This window comes from Zymoseptoria tritici, chromosome 4 (assembly GCF_000219625.1).
Source record: "Zymoseptoria tritici IPO323 chromosome 4, whole genome shotgun sequence".
NCBI lineage: Eukaryota > Fungi > Ascomycota > Dothideomycetes > Mycosphaerellales > Mycosphaerellaceae > Zymoseptoria > Zymoseptoria tritici.
Genome location: NC_018215.1, coordinates 2,511,961 through 2,527,742, shown reverse-complemented (window position 1 = coordinate 2,527,742; position 15,782 = coordinate 2,511,961). Strand labels below are relative to the sequence as shown.

General features: G+C 55.1%; 5 protein-coding genes across 5 annotated transcripts; 3 read left to right on the top strand and 2 right to left on the bottom strand.

Annotated features, from left to right (window-relative positions):
- Positions 1-337: 337 nt before the first annotated feature.
- On the top strand, positions 338-1,296 carry MYCGRDRAFT_100057 (signal recognition particle receptor beta subunit; the record flags this gene model as incomplete). The annotated part of the gene is made up of 2 exons (XM_003853187.1): positions 338-570; positions 628-1,296. 2 exons carry the CDS (start codon positions 361-363, stop codon positions 1,294-1,296), a joined length of 879 nt encoding a protein of 292 aa, XP_003853235.1.
- A 2,564-nt stretch (positions 1,297-3,860) lies between these two features.
- Positions 3,861-8,147, bottom strand: MYCGRDRAFT_92854 (uncharacterized protein; the record flags this gene model as incomplete). Its single annotated transcript, XM_003853095.1, has 8 exons — positions 3,861-4,154; positions 4,212-4,400; positions 4,453-4,921; positions 4,981-5,633; positions 5,686-7,002; positions 7,053-7,360; positions 7,747-7,908; positions 8,057-8,147. The coding sequence occupies 8 exons, from the start codon at positions 8,145-8,147 to the stop codon at positions 3,861-3,863; spliced, it is 3,483 nt and encodes a 1,160-aa protein (XP_003853143.1).
- An 851-nt stretch (positions 8,148-8,998) lies between these two features.
- Positions 8,999-11,136, top strand: Rlm1 (transcription factor protein; the record flags this gene model as incomplete). The annotated part of the gene is made up of 4 exons (XM_003853188.1): positions 8,999-9,283; positions 9,338-9,500; positions 9,556-9,652; positions 10,007-11,136. The coding sequence occupies 4 exons, from the start codon at positions 9,234-9,236 to the stop codon at positions 11,134-11,136; spliced, it is 1,440 nt and encodes a 479-aa protein (XP_003853236.1).
- Positions 11,137-11,670: 534 nt separating this feature from the next.
- MYCGRDRAFT_92852 (uncharacterized protein) lies at positions 11,671-13,032 on the top strand (the record flags this gene model as incomplete). The annotated part of the gene is made up of 1 exon (XM_003853189.1): positions 11,671-13,032. One exon carries the CDS (start codon positions 11,671-11,673, stop codon positions 13,030-13,032), a length of 1,362 nt encoding a protein of 453 aa, XP_003853237.1.
- Positions 13,033-13,532: 500 nt separating this feature from the next.
- MYCGRDRAFT_92851 (uncharacterized protein) lies at positions 13,533-15,042 on the bottom strand (the record flags this gene model as incomplete). Its single annotated transcript, XM_003853094.1, has 3 exons — positions 13,533-13,641; positions 13,851-14,900; positions 15,002-15,042. 3 exons carry the CDS (start codon positions 15,040-15,042, stop codon positions 13,533-13,535), a joined length of 1,200 nt encoding a protein of 399 aa, XP_003853142.1.
- Positions 15,043-15,782: the final 740 nt, after the last annotated feature.

Genomic DNA, 15,782 nt, shown 5'->3' with positions numbered 1-15,782 from the left:
ATTGGCTGGAGGCCCTTTTACTTCTGATGACTTCTCTCTCCGATTCAGCTTGTTGGGTCAGCGTTCGTGGCCGTCGTGATCACCAAGTCTCTGCATCAGTCTATTAAATCGATGGACATGCACAACGGTACTGGGAATGACAGTGAATGTGTTGTTGTCGAGAAGGAAGAAGAGGTCAAGATTGAGACAGCAGAGTTCACACTCCCGCAACTCTCGCGGCGCATCCCGACCGCGGATCTGTGGACCCTGACTCAAGCTTGACGATTGACCATTCAATAAATCGTCCGACTTCCACTTTCCAGTTCTACATCACCAACCACGATGCCGTCCTCCACCCTCACCAAGACGACCGTCACGGTCATGACCGGTCAGACGTCCAGCAAGTTAGCAGACTGGTTCACCTGGTCCGTCTCAGGCAACCTCTCCGCCATCGTCGTAACGCTCCTCATCGCCCTCATCCTCCCGGTCCTGATCCACTCATATCTCTACCGACAAGCCGTCTCACGAGAAGCACCAAGTATCCTCCTCGTCGGACCCAGCGGATCAGGAAAGACAAGTCTCTTCACACTCGTGCGTACCACAACCCTCATCGAACCTCCAAACCACTGACCTCATCCTTCCTCGCAGTTCGCAACCTCCACCACCCCCACAACCCACACCTCCCAATCCCCCCTCACCGCCAACTGCACGCTCCCCTCCCACATCCGCTCCTCCTCCTCTCAATTCCGCTCCGAAAACGACTCCTCCGACCGACCCACCTTCACCCTAACCGACACCCCCGGCCACGGAAAACTCCGCCACCACGCCTTCACCCTCCTCACAGCAACCCCTCAACCCAAAAACATAATCTTCACCGTCGACTCCGCCGCTCTAAGTTCCCCCTCTGGCCTCACCGAAGCCGCAGAATATCTACACGATGTATTACTACTCCTACAAAAACGCGCCAACTCGAGGAAAGGAAGCAAAGGCCCGGAAGAAGTGAGGGTGCTGGTGGCGGCGAATAAACAGGATGTGTTTACGAGTTTGCCGGAGGCGGTGGTGCGGGTGAAACTGGAAGAGGAGATTGCACGGGTGAGAGGGGGAAGGAGTAGTGGGGTGGTGAAGGCAGGTGGGGAGGAGGGAGGGGCGGAGGATGAAGAGGGGAATTGGTTGGGGGAGTTTGGGAGGGAGGGGTTTGGGTTTGGGGAGGTGGAGGAGAGTGGGGTGTTGGTGAAGGTTGTGGGGGGGAATGTTAGGGAGGGGGAGGGGGAGGGGAAGGTGGAGGGGTGGTGGGAGTGGGTTGGGGAGGGGTTGTGATGGGGAAGAGTTGGAGTAAGAGATACGATACAGCGATATACCCAAGTTCTTGTCGAGATGTCCTGCTCGTGTCAAATGACCTCCATACACCATGCAACGAGTGAATCTGAGGTCGATCGACAATATCGTAGCGAAGCCGAAGCCGCTCTGGTCAACATGCAGCCGAAGCCGCCCTCTCCAGCAACGAAGCCTAATCCTCCCATACCAAGCTGAAGGCCACGCCGAACCCGCTCTCTTCAGGAGTGGAACCGAACCCGCTTCACTATTTTGAAGCCGAACCCGCTTTGTCAACACGAAACCGAACCCGCTCCTCGAAGACGAAGCCGAACCCGCTCCTCGAAGACGAGACCGAAGCCGCCCTCTCCAATAATGAAGCCGAACCCGCTTCTTACCAAGATGAAGCCGAACCCGCTTCGCTGATATGAGGCCGAACCCGCTCTTACTAAGACCAACACGAAGCCGCTCTCAGCAAAGTGAAGACGAACCCGCTCTTACCAAATTGAAGCCGAACCCGCTTCACCAAAACGAAACCGAAGCCGAACCCGCGCGGTGAATGCAGAGCTAAAGTCGCTCGACTAAGGCGCAATTGAACGCGCTCGACAAAGGCCAAGGCGAATCCGCACGGTAAATACTATCCTTGTCCAGCGAGTTCACAGCGAAGTAGAGGCCTCTCTTACCAAGATCAACCCCAAGCAGAACCTGCACGATGAAGTTGAACACGCTCAAGTCAGACGAGGGCACATGATAAGACCTCGCTACGTTAGGATACGATCAAAATATGCGACAAGGTACAAAGGTAATTAGTGAGCGAAGCCGAACCCGATCGATGAGGCCGTACCTGATCTACCCACACGCGTAACTTAGCAAGGCTAAGTCAAAGAACTAGAGCCAGATCTACAAGTGCCTAGGCCGTAAGAAACGCGCTCTACAACGAGGACTCGATCGTATGCTAGCACGCGATTACTAACGCCAGCGAAGGCGAAGCCGCTTCACGAACCCGAACCCGAACCCGCTCTACGAACCCGACTAACCAAGCCGAACCCGATCTAGCATGTAGAAAGACAGCAAGAGAAGCGGTTGCATATAGCTACAACGGCCCGCTTCCTCTGCATTTCTTATGCAGTTCAACTTGTGGGGAGCCACACCTTGCTGCTAGCGACCATCGGAGGCGAAGCCGAACCCAACCTAACAAGCCGAACCCGCTCGACGAGCCCGAACCCGACCTGACAGATGAAACATCGCGACGGAAGCGATCGCCTATGGCCATAGAACACGGCACATATGTATCGTCCCTCCGTCTTGCAGGCCTGCGTGCAGACAGGCACGCCTTGACGCCGGCGACAATCTCGAAGGCGAAGCCGAACCCGATCGACGAGCCCGAACCCGACTCAGCTAACAGAAGCCAACGACAGCAGCGGTGACGCATGGCTGCAAACAAATGCACGCCTCTATTTATTTCGCTATCTAATGAGGTTTGACTTGTAGAAAGGAGAAGAGACACGCTGCCGCAGGCCACAACGATCAAGGCCAAGCCGAACCCGATCGACCAAGCCGAACCCGAGCCCGACCTACTCCAGACGGCGACAGAGTAAGGTAGCCGCCGAGCGCTGTAGGAGCATCATTCCCATCTGCTTCCAGTTCTAGGTCTGTGAGGATACACTGCCGTGGGCGGCGATGCCCTTCACCACGAGCCCGCGCCAGATCAACGAAGCCGAACCCGCTCGCCCAAACCGAATCCGAACCCGCGAGCCTGAACCCATCTACTTCAGACGGAGAAGAGGCCAAGAGTTGTGGGAGCATCTATTCCAGTTCCGTCCCCTACGGCAGTGTATCCTCGCCGTCGGCAACGATGCCCTTCACAGCGAACTCGCACCAGATCAACCAAGCCGAATCCGCTCCCACGAACCCGCTCGATGGATCTGGAGGCAGGACTCTCGTGGCCATCTCGAAACCACCAAGCCGACTCTCCAAGCTGAGCAGAGAGCCATCATGCTTTGTGACAGCAGTCCATCGAGTCAAAAGTCAACAGCGTTTCAAGACTACGCTCTCCTTTCCCTGGCAATAATTTCGTCGCTGTACGTTAGAGCAGTTTGTAGACTACGAAAGCACCCCCAGACTCGTAAGCCGCAGGGCGGAGGAAGTATCCTGTTCATCTGGTCTGGGTCGTGTCATCAAAGCCGCATCTTGTGGTCGAAGCGGCACGACTCCTCCACCAGGAGTAAGGAAGACCGTACAAGAGGGCGTGCAGAAAGACATCGGTGTTCGGAAGGGCGACAAAGTCTAGCTGAAACGTGGAATGGGGCGAGACATGCCAAGGTCCACCACCAGCACGTAAGCAGCAGACAAGAACCAGAGACGGCAGACACGAAGAAGTATTGCTGCGAGCATTGCCGAAGACTATTCGTAGTATCTACCCAGCAGGCGAGTGACCCTTTCATCCAGCTTCATCTCTTTCTCCATCGTGATTTGCAATTTGTTCCATCCAGTCATGCATTCTTGCGGTCAGTGACCTCCATCTCATACTTTCTCATGCCATGTCCATCATCACTCAGCGTCTTGCCGTCCTACTCTTCACTCTCTGTGACTTCATCCCTGAACTTCAATCCACAGCAGACAGTCCGCTTCTCCAACTTCTTGATCCAATCCTCGCCCTGTCGAAGTTTCTGCATTGGCAGCTTGGTGAGTTCTCCAGTGCCCTCGACCTCGTCCCGGTAGCGGACATAGGCTGGGGTGGCAACTTCTTTGCTCCGGTCCTTGCGCAAAGCCACGGAACATGCCCCACCGAGGACCCACCTCACATCTTGACTCCGAGTCATCGCGACGTTCATGCGCTTGTCGTCATCCACAAAGCCGATGTGCTGGAGTCAAAGGGTCAGTTCATGTCTTGGACGAAGAAGAGAATTGGGATTGCGTACCTTGTTCTTCAGTCTCGGGTCGTACTGCTGGACGGCGCAATCGATGATGGTGACGGGAGCCTCGCAGCCTTGCGAGGAGTCGATGGTGAGGAGTTGCGGTAACTGACAGGCTGGGATCTGGTGCTTCTTCTGGAGATAGGACATCGCCTCCTGGTAAATTTGCTTGGTACCTTTGTACGCACATATAATCTGTCGTGGCGGTCAGCATGGTTTCATGGATTTGGAGAGGTACTGTGCTCACCATAACGTTCTCGTTCATCGACTCGCCATAGTAAGCGTGGAGATCCCAGAAGATCTCGTTGAAGAAGAAGCGGACGTGCTCATTGACGAATGGAGAGCGCTTGGAGGAGTCGCGGGTGCCGGTGATCGAGAAGTAGTGGGTGCGGAGCGCCTTGTCCTGATTGATGGGATCGGCAGTGGTGCTGAAGGATGCATCGAGGCGGGAGATGATGTTCATGGCGCAGTAGTACAGACCGGGCTTCTTGTTCGCCAGAGTGTGCTCGGTGCCTGGACCGTTGAGCATGCCGCCGGCGTAGAAGTTTTGCGAGGGCCAATTGGCAATGTGCTTGCTCATGCGATGCTGGACAACGAGCTCCGTGCATGGGAAGCCCTCTCCCTTGAGTCGAGAGAGAAGCGGAATGCTCAGTCGGTCGGTGAAGTTGTTGAAGCAGAGCTGGCCCTTGGCCGACGTGTTGCATGGCTCGAGTTGCCTTGAAGTATGGATGTCAGCAGTGGTCTCGAACAATTTTGGGGGGATTCCAAAGCGTACCTCTCGTCTCCCAACATCACAACACCTGTGATTTTGTGTCGGTACTCCGGAAATACCATCGGGGAAATGCTGTCAATCTCAGTATCCTTTGCGGCTTCCTCCAGCACATAAATTATTCCGTTACACTTCACGCCGTGCTTCTCCATGGCCCAGTTGTTGACAATGTCATCGCAGCGGAAGTTACCAGTGGTGGTGGCGACGAGGCGGCAAAGGGCCATGTGATGAGCTTTGCACGCATCATACGCCTTCTGATATTTCTGAACATCCTTGACGTTGCGCCAGTCGAATGTACCCTCGGTGGCTTTTTGAATGCAGGCGCGGAGGATGGCCCAGGAGTCCTCGCTCACGCCAGCAATCTCTTCAACGTTGGACATCTCACCTTCGCGAGCGAGCTTGAGAACTTGAGCCGCAAGACCACAGTCGTCGAATTTCTGTCGCTTGTCACGAGAGTCAACTTCGGCGCGGACCATATCGAACTCGAGGATGTCAGTATCGGCCTCCTGGAGCGGGCCTTGGGTTGAATTCTTTGGGTCCTCGCCACGGTGGGCTTTCTTGGCGATCTTGTCCGGGCTGAAGTCTTTGGAGGATGGGAAGACGCGGGTGGCGTCAATCTCAGGAAAGAGCTTGTTGAGCTTGGCCATGAAGTCCTTGACCTAGATATCATGAAGATTAGCGATGCCGAGAAGACGTAGGACTAATACGTACGTTGCTGTTGGCGGGAGCAAGAACAAGTACATGCAAACCGAGCTTGTAGAAGAAGGCGCACAGGGCCTGCAAGACAAGGGTCTTGCCTGTGCCTGCGGGACCGCTGATGAGTACCATCGAGCCAACAGCGCTGCGCAGGCTTCGAAGAGCAATAAGCTGCTCCTCGTTCCAGTTCTGAAATGTGAGGAGCCATCGCATGGCGGACTCAACCGCTTCCTCGATCTCCGGAGTGATCTCCACATCGTCCACTCGCTTCATCGCGAGGTCGACCGTCTCGAGGGCAGAGTTGTCGTGGTTCATGAGGAGATCGTGCCATCTGCTGGAGTCTGGATGGACCAAGTTGATTGCTGCACTCAACTTGCTCGTCAAAGTAAACTTGTTCTCCGAAGAAGTGACGTGGATGTTCAAGATTTCTCCCTGAATATCGTCGGAGGGCTTGACGCAGGCATCGAGCATCTTGTCGTTGGCCTTCGTGATGATGAAGAGGGCATCGTGGACGGAAGGAAGTTGAATCGGAAGAGTGCTTCGAGCAGCATCGCAGTGGAATTGGTCTCCGGCTCTGTTCTCCCAGCGCATCTTCACAGTCAGCTTGTCCGGCAGTGAGAAGTGGCCGACACCTGGACCGCCAAGTTGCTTGAAGTCGCCAAAACGGAGCGCCATCACGACTGCGCCTCCAACTTGATACAAAGTACCAAAGTGATCGACCGCCTTCCATTGTCCGAGAGCAGTGTCTTCTTCAAGGTGCTGGATGCGCGCGCTTTCGTAGTATTCGACACAGGCTTGCGTAGGAGTTGTAAATGGCCCGCACTCGAATTGTACCATTGGATGCGGTGCCGGTGCTTTCAGAAGCTCGGCAATGCTGCGCTCGGGCTTCGGTGGCCAGAGTGTGCTCCATGCTGGGAGCAAGAGAGAAGGGAGCTTGTTACGACCATCGATGTACGGAAGCACGACTGGCAAGGCGGAGTCCCATGATTCGATCGGGTTGAAGAAGCGGAATCGAAGAGTTGTGCCAGATCTGTTGGTGATGAGTCCGCGCAGGACTGTGAGGATTCGGGCGACAGGTTCTCCAAGTGCCGAAGCTTTCTTCTCGGCGTTCACAAGGCCTTCGCAGGAAGCGCCATAGCTGTCAAACACGATCTCGTCCTTGCGCCGGCCGAGGCGCTCGACACGCGGCTGGACTTCGAACTTCTCGAGGGCAATGTGTTCAGACTGGCGGGCCTCGTTGGTGAAGGCGAATTCGAGTGAGACTTTGAGCGGCGATTCTCCTGGAGTGCCAGTTGGGATGAGGCATTCGACGCGTGCGGCGGGAGCCGTGAGCTAGAATTTGTTAGTGGTGCTGTTCTGCGAGGTCGTGAAAGATGACTTACAAGTCTGTTGAACGTAAACTGAAGGTAGTAAGGAGCTTCGCCGCGGGCGAAGGAAAAGCCAAGGGTCTCGCCGTTCTCGAGCACCAGGAAGCAGCTCTTTGCGGGACGAGCGATGCCTGTGAGACAAGCAACAAGCTTGCCATTTCCGGTGTCCTCATCTGGCTTGTGCAAATTGACGAGGGTGGTGGAATCGGTGACTGGACCGCACGTGACGGCGTCGACAAGATCTTTGCGGTAGGCGAGGACTTGCTGCAGTGGTCTAGCCATTGTAGCGGAGTGTGTGATGGAAGTGGTGCTGATTTGGTATGCTGTGGAAAATGCGATGTGAAGGGAAAGTGGTGGTGAGTGTGTCTGAGGAAAAGGAAAGGAAGAAGGAATCCGACGAGGAAGAAGAAGAGATCAGACGTCGTCCCAGCCTCGTCTTTCTTTTCTTCTTATTGTCGAGAAAATCTCTTCCGATTGTCGCTCTCGTCCAGTCATATCCCAGGCTCGTGAATGCGGTGGCAGGTCGTTGAGGTCGATGGTGGTGAAGTGGCCAATGGGGGTGGTGAAGTGCTGTTCGGAACCCTGCTCCCGCCCTGTTCCCGCGCGGCGGAGCTAAACGCCGGTAAGCGCGGTCGGAGTCATATGAGGAGATGCAAACGCAGACGACATTGGTGGTATGGTCCTCCGTAGCACCAGTGGAAGCACACACTGTTGAAGGTGTACTTGTCGATGTTCATGTTCTTGGTGAGGCCATGGCTCGGAGCGACTAAGGTAGGTGGCCTTGTGCCCGAGGCATTGACGACGGCGGTACCACGTGGTGGGTCTGAGTAGCTTCCTCCGCCGGTAATGTGAGCTTCCGGGTGACTTGCAGCTACGAAGTGATCGTGCTCATGTGAACGTCTTTTGATTTCCGCCAACGGACGCTGACCGCGGTAAGGGACACTTTTTCTCCACAGCACCCATGACTGAACACCTCTTATCCAGTGACTGATTTCACGCAGGGCAGGTTATCAGTATACCGGTGATGAAGCACACGTGAACACAGAGCAGGGTAGTAGAAATGAGGAGAGGTACGTATGACATGGCATGTCGCTGAACCGTGAACTGCATCGCGGGAACACTCTCTGCGTCTGATCGAGTGTCGAAGTCCAAGAACGAGTTCACATCTACTGCAAGTGGGGGCCATCAGTTCATCACGAGAAGGTCTGAGTGCTTCCCTCACCAGCTCATCCATTACAAGGTACTCACAGATTACTCTCAAGCATCACCGCCTCGTTCTTCCAAATTATCCTGACTTTGAAACGAATTTCCGAAGCCATACGCCACAGAGGCAAATGCAAACGTCGCATGTCAACATCTGAGGCAGTTGACATCTGCCCACGATACACGATACCCTTCCCATGCTCTTTGCCGATCTCTTCAGCTCCATCTCGGAGAATCGACGTCACGCCCAATGCCGGCATCGGATACGCCGCTCACACGAGCCGGATATTCTTAAACATTCTGCTGTTTGACATGTGTGTAGCAAGGAGACCACTCTCGCGACGTATGAAACGTGGTATCGGAGCTCTGCTTGGCGATGGCAGTCGAAGGGCGAGGAAAGACGAGCACACCGTAAGCGGGAACTCCGAGATGGGCTCATCAAGATCATTGACGACGACGAGAAGAGCGAAAAGAAAGTATGATGTATTGATATGCAGGCATTCATGCACACAGCCCGACCAAGAAAGTCGGAGTGAGGTTCGTTTCAACTGGCCATGCCTGGGTCGCATGGGTCGCATGACGGCCCTTCCTTCCGCCTCTAGCGCTCGGGCCCTGCCCTTTGTCAGAACAACCTTTCACCGATAGCACCTTCTTTCGCTCCTATAATTAGCAACTACCACCCATTCCACCAGCCCGAGATCGCCTACAGATCACGCTACTGCTGCTGCGATATCTCCATCGAAGACGAGAGTGTGAATGCGAACTTCTTCACATTACGTCTCATCTCCAGTCACTCGTTCACACCTTCCGAACTCAGCCGCGCCCGACTTCGTCGCAATCCTCCTAACCCTCTCGCAACGGTCGGCCACAGACGCCTCATCCGTTAGCAACCTTCGACCCGGAACCTGGCCAACTTATTCGTGGAAGCCGTGCTGCTAGACGCGCGCGTGCTCGCAACGGCCATTCTGAGCAGCGTGCTCGCTCCAACCCACGATGGGTCGTCGAAAGATTGAGATCAAACCTATTCGGGATGATCGCAACCGGTGAGTAGTACTCGAGCTGGTTGTCGCCGATATGATTCTGACGACAATATGCAGATCCGTCACTTTCCTCAAGCGAAAAGGCGGCTTGTTCAAGAAGGCGCATGAGCTTTCCGTGCTCTGTTCCGTCGACGTCGCGGTCGTCATCTTCGGTCACAACAAGAAGCTCTACGAATACTCATCCTCCGACATCAACGAGATCGTTGGTCGTTTCCAATATGTAAGCGCGGGAGAAGAAAGAGATGCATGGCAGGACAACAGCTGACAATATACAGTACGGCGGCGCTCACGAACACAAGGGACCTCAGGACTTCGCGGACAAGCAAGGCGGTGGTGACGATGATGAAGACGATGAAGGAGGAGCAGGGGAGGATCATGGAGAGGAGCGGGGCACACCAGATCATAGCATGTTGCAGCACGCACAGATGGGAAATCATCCAGGCTTTCAGCATGTACGACATGGGACACCGTCAGGCTCGCCCCCGATACCCAACGGCGCCATGCCTCAGTTCAATCGAGGACCCTCACCGCTGCCACCAGGCATGTCTCGACCGTCATCTCGCAATGCGCAAAACCCGCAGCAACATCGTCGCGTAAGCTCGAACCTTGCGCCTGGAGGTGGACCGCAGCCTGGGTATGCATACAGCCCGAACCCGCCATTCTTCAACCCGCAAAGTCAAGCTCCGATGGCCAGACCGCCGCCGGGTGTTCCTCAAGGACCGTATCCTCCACCGTATCCACCTCAAAACGTCCCTCATCCTCAAATGCAGCAGGCTTTCATGAGAGAGAACAACAGATCACCCATGCCACCAGGATTTCAAGCGCCGCCGCCTCAAGCCAATATGCAACGCAACTCACCGCCGGAACATCTTCAACCGCCACCTCAACAGCAACAACAGCAGCCTGGACAGCCATCGCCGAGATTGACTCAACAGCAACGACCAACGCCATCACCACAACCTCCGCAGAACGAGTTTGCAAGTCCGCCGATACCTCAACCAAGGCCATTACCCGCCAACGCCAAATCGCATAGCATATTCACACCCATCGATGACAGTCGGTCATTGCTCGCACAACATTGGGGTGCGACGGGTAACAGTGAGATGCCTCGACACGAAGCTTTGATCAAACTGGATGGAGTTGGACCACGCTCACAATCCATCGATGTGGCTCAAATGCATCGCGAAAATCAAGCCCGCGCGAACGGCATGTCATCCCCTCAACTCAGGCAGTCCACGTCACGTCCGCAATCGCAGTCTCCTCAAATACCTCAACGATCCGCCAGCACATCCAACACACCCGGTATGGGACGGCCTCAGCAACCAGAACCTAAGCGACCTCGATTGAAAGTCCAGATTCCCAGCGAGCAGTCCGGTGATGAGGGAGGTGAATCCGGCCAACCAGACTCCACCAGCGAACCACAAACCAGCAATCCCGGCGCCGCACAGCAACAAGGTCAGCAGCCTTCACACGGAGGCGTGCATCTCCCGCCACCTTCGCCTAGTACGAACCAAATACTCTCCGCCGGCGCGCAAGGTCCACCGAATCCGTTCGCCCGTCCTGCTCCGCCAATGAGTACAAATCCGCATGCGACAAATCGGGATGCAGCGAGCAACCACATCGAAACGCCGATATCCGCGCTGCCTAGTAGATTCATGAGTGACAACCTTCTACCTTCACCGAGCACGTTCTATCCGGAATGGGGTTTTGGCCGAGGAGATGGGAATATGCTTCCCAGCCCGTTGAACTTTCAAACGCCGGTCGTGAGTAACGGGAGTGGTTGGCGGGAGGAGGAGAGGAAGAGAGCGGCAGAGGAGGAGGCGGCTGGCGGGGAGGCGAAGAGGCCGAAGCAATGAGTGGTGAGGAGCGAGGGAGGAGAGGAGGAGGAGGAGGAGGAAGGAAGACACGGCAGCGGTATTAATGATATGTCTCAGTAATAAATGATGACTCAGTAGCGCTTCTTGGATACGGGATTCATGGGGTTGAATTGGCGATATGACACGAGCATTTTGGGGATCAATGAGCTTTGCTCACTTTGTGGACTGTCCTTTTTGAGATATTTGGGAGCATTCGAGCGTGCTTGGGGCTGGCGTTGGAAGATGGCACTGAGATCACACTCCTTACTATGATCAATAGAATCAGTTTACTACTGCTATTTGAGTAATTCATGAGCTATTGTCGAATACGAGCTATTGATATCTGATCGTGTCATTCTCACCCGAAGTCATTCTTGAGCATCCTCGCCTCGGCAGGACTGAGTGACGGCAGATTGGTGCGTCTCCAAGCTCTCTCCCAACTTTAAAGCTCACCTCCACATTTCGACCTGCAACATCAACACAACACCTTCCACCCTCTTCTCCCACCGGAAACACACCAACATAATCCTCACAATGACCACACCCGCCGCCCCACCTCAACGTCTAACCCAACTCCCCGGCTACGACACCGCTCCCGACGTCTACGAAACCGGCGGCCGCACCTCCAGCAGTTTGTCCAACACATCTTCCCATTCCGCCGACGGTGGAGCAAACACATCTGACACCTCCGACCCGGAAGACGAAGAGGAAGATGTCTCTACAAGTGGATATGGAGTTAGTAGGAGGAGACTACATCCCGGACAAGCGAGACGGCGGTTCGTGGGAGCGAGTCGTGGGGTTGAGACGAGAGGGGTGGATTATGGTGATCGGGTTGATGGAAAGCGGAGGGGGCTGACGAAGAGGAGTAGGAGGGTTGATGTGGATAGTGAGGAGGAAGAGGAAGGGTTGGAGGCGAGGATCGCGAGGTTGAGGAGGGAGGTGGAGGAGTGTCGGGTTGAGGCTGAGAAGGAGAGGGGAGAGGAGGGTGAGGGTGGAGGAGATGGGATGGGATATTTGGAGGAGTTGGGACGGATGATTGGGGAGTTGGACGGTGGTGCGAAGACGAGAGGAGCTACGGGAGGACACAAGAGGACAGGATCGAAGTATCACGACGCGCCCACGATTCCACCCACCGCTACGGCGAGTACACAACCATCGACGTCAACGCCAGAGCGAAGTGAACCAGTCGACGAGCAGACCCTCACCTCAATCACTACCTTCGACACCCGCCTAACAGCCCTCGAGTCCGCCCTAGGCCTCTCCTCCCTCGACCCAACAAGCCAAATCTCCGTCCTCACCGCACCCCTCCTCCCAACCCTCACCCTCCTCGACCAACAACTCGCAACCCTCAGTTCAGCAACCTCCCTCTCCGCCCTCGAAGCCGCTTCATCTCGAATCCACAAATTGAAATCCGAAGCCGCGTCCTTGTCCCAATTACAATCTCAACGCGGTCCACCGACAGCCAATAACAACAGCGCCTCCACACCCTCCGCTTCAACCCCTACCACTGACGATGAAGAAGAAGAATCAACAACCGCGGACTCGGCCAAGCCAGCTACCTCCGCCCTGCTCAGCGCCGATGATTTGAAAACTTTGACGGAACTTCACGGCCTGCTTCCGACCCTGACATCACTCACGCCGTTAATACCCCACCTCACTACCCGGCTGCGGTCCTTGCGAACGTTACATACCACAGCGGCCACGGCGGCGAGCGATTTAGATGGGATTGAGAAACGGCAAGCGGAGATGGAGAGCGAATTGAGAGTTTGGAGGGAAGGGTTGGAGAAGGTGGAGGAAGCGGTGAGGGAGAGTGGCGAGGCGAATGGACGGAATGGAAAAGTGGTGGAGGGGTGGGTTGGGGAGTTGAGGGAGCGGGTGGAGAAGTTGGGTCGATGAGGTAGGCAGGGAGATAAGTGTGAGCAAGTTCTTTGCAGGTGCTATGTTGTCGAAACGATGGAGGGACAGCTTTGCGCGCTAAGTGAGGTGTCGCTTTGCAAGCACATGTGATGGTCAATGAGATCGCACGATCAGCGAATTAAATCTTGAGCTGCTCAGCAGTTGATCATCATGGGGGTATCTCATGCTATTGGGCTGCTCTGTGCTAAATCCAGTCTTGCTCCTCATTTTTCTTCTTTCCTCATCTCGTGGGACGTTTCGTGACTTCATGCGCGTGATGTTGAGATCGGTGCTCAATGCAGCCGCAATATCATCTTGGACGTCCCTTTGTTGAGACTGGATGCCTCTTGCGAAGTCGTTCCTGCCATGCAAGTTCCAGCGACGCTGCACTCTGTCGATACTGCGAACTGCCATCGGCCTTGTACGAGCCCTGCTCCTTTTTGGGCAAGATGCTGCCCGCATGGTATCGTCTCACCGTGCGTAGCATGCCGTAAGTCCTTTCACTCACACCTCCTCGATGGGACTGGAGCCAAGGCTTCCGCGAGCGTGTCCAACGGATGGATTCGTGTTGTACCTGGCTGAAAGCTCATCCCCTCTGCTTCAAGATTTCTTCGAAAAGTCGTCAGTTGTCATTCGTCCTCGACCGTCGCGTGGTTCAATAAAGTCCCGTATCCGTCACGGACGAAATGGAATTGAACAAGAAGAGGCTCTGCGCACCTGTAAGGAATTCCTCGCTGTAATCACATCCTCGACATTAGCAATCATTCCTCTCCCTCTTCCCTCCTCATTTAACCAGCTCGGATGGATGTGCAACTTACAAGCTCAACGTAATATACCCATCCCGATCGGTATCAAACTTCTTAAACACATCCGTCATCCTCTTCAGACTGATACACGCTTGGACGAAGAGGTCGAAACTCAGCACCTTCTCCCGTTCATGCTCATCCCCTCTCCCTCTTGAATGACTCTTGGCGTAGGTCGAGAATAGTAGTCCAACGAAAGCAGGTGAAAGTCTGTACCCAAACGCCACAAGACTATCCTCAAACTCCCGCAAACTGATATTCCCACTCCGATCCACATCGAACCGATCAAACAGCCCCCTCCATGCGGCCAGAAACCCCCACAACCCGCAAAACTCGTCAAAGTTGATCGTCCCACTGCGGTCCGTATCGAACATCCGGATCATCATACGCACGGTATGTGGGTCGAAAGCGGTGTAGTCGCCGTTGACGAGAGCGCGCTGGAGTTCGGGTTCGGAGAGCTGACCGCAGCGAGAGGTGTCGACTTGGAGGAAGAGAGGCCAGAGATTGTCGCGGTCGGTGGAGGAGCGTGGCGCTTGGGGTGCGACTGTGGGAGGGCGTTGTTCGGTAGGGATTGGAGGGCGGTGGTGGGTAGGTGGAGGACCTTGGCCGTAGGAGGCGGGTGGAGGTGGGGAGGTTATGCCGCTGGTGGAAGGGTTGGGGTTTTGGTAGACGTTGGAGGAGGAGCGGGGTGGTGGTGGGGCGGAGGTGTAGGAGTTTTGTTGGTTGTAGGATTGTTGGGGTGGTGGGCGCTGCGATTGACCGTATTGATCGTAGCGAGGTGAACTTCCACGGCCGTAGTCATTGTATCCTTGCTGTTGCTGCTGTGGTGGGGGAGGTGCGGGATTCGAAGAGCCGTATGCGCCGGGTGGTGCTGGTGATTGATATCCGCCTGAGCTCTGTCTTCCTCCTCCTCCTCCATATCGATCGTCGTGGGATGGACGGAGGTTTCCAGATTGTGGTGGAGGCGGAACGGGCTTGTTGTAATTCGCATTCGGATGATCGCGTCGTGGCGGCTGCCCGCCTGAAGTGTGAAGCATTTGTGCTGCCTGCTCGGGTTCGGCGTGTCTGAGAGTGTCGAAGGTCGAGTCAGTGAGGGACAAGTTTGTGGTGTTTCAAAGTACTGAAGTGGATTGAAGAGAGGAAGACAAGGACAAGACTCGACTCACGCAGGAAGGGCATCTGGGTTGTAGCCTCTGTTGTACGCCATCGTCTCGTATTCCTCTCTCTCTGCCGATCAGGCTACGGTACCGTCTTCCGCCAGTCGCGCGCGTAAATCGGGTCGAATGTCGTCAGAGGAAGACGAGTGAGTTTGAGTACGCGCGGCCGAGGAGTGTGGAGTCGAGGAAGATGGACAAATGAGTGAAGTCTGAGAAGTCGACGTTTCCTGTTCCTGAATCGAGTCTATTCCTGGAGGATGGTTCACGTGTGCAGAGTCCAGTCGTTCTTGGTTGAAAGTGGAGAGGGATTGACGCGGCCGAAGCGCTGGGCGGGACTTCACTCTATAACAACATCTGATGAGGCTCTGCCGACCGGTGAGAACATACGACGCGGCCTCGAATCTCAGGATAAAGCAGAAAGCGACACGCATATCGATTGATTGCCGTACCACGTCCTACGGATTGACTCTGGAGAGGCACACGTCATGGATATAGCCCGGGTCTGAAGTCGTCAGGCCTCAACCTGGCAGGCCCAAATGTATACCCTGGACATGGCTCTATGTCTAGGAACATGAGCCCCCATGGCGCCATGGAGACGTCTGCAATATTTCCCTGGACAAAGACCTCGCAAAGCGCAGTACTGCGGTTGAGCTGGAGGAGAAGAATCCGAGACTCGAGCTCTCGTCAATCAAGTCAGTCTCGCTGTGGTATTGACCTGCTCTAGGAAGAATTGGAAAAAAACTTTTCTTGGGGACGTTCATGCAGTCGCTCTGTCCAAAGATCTTCAAGA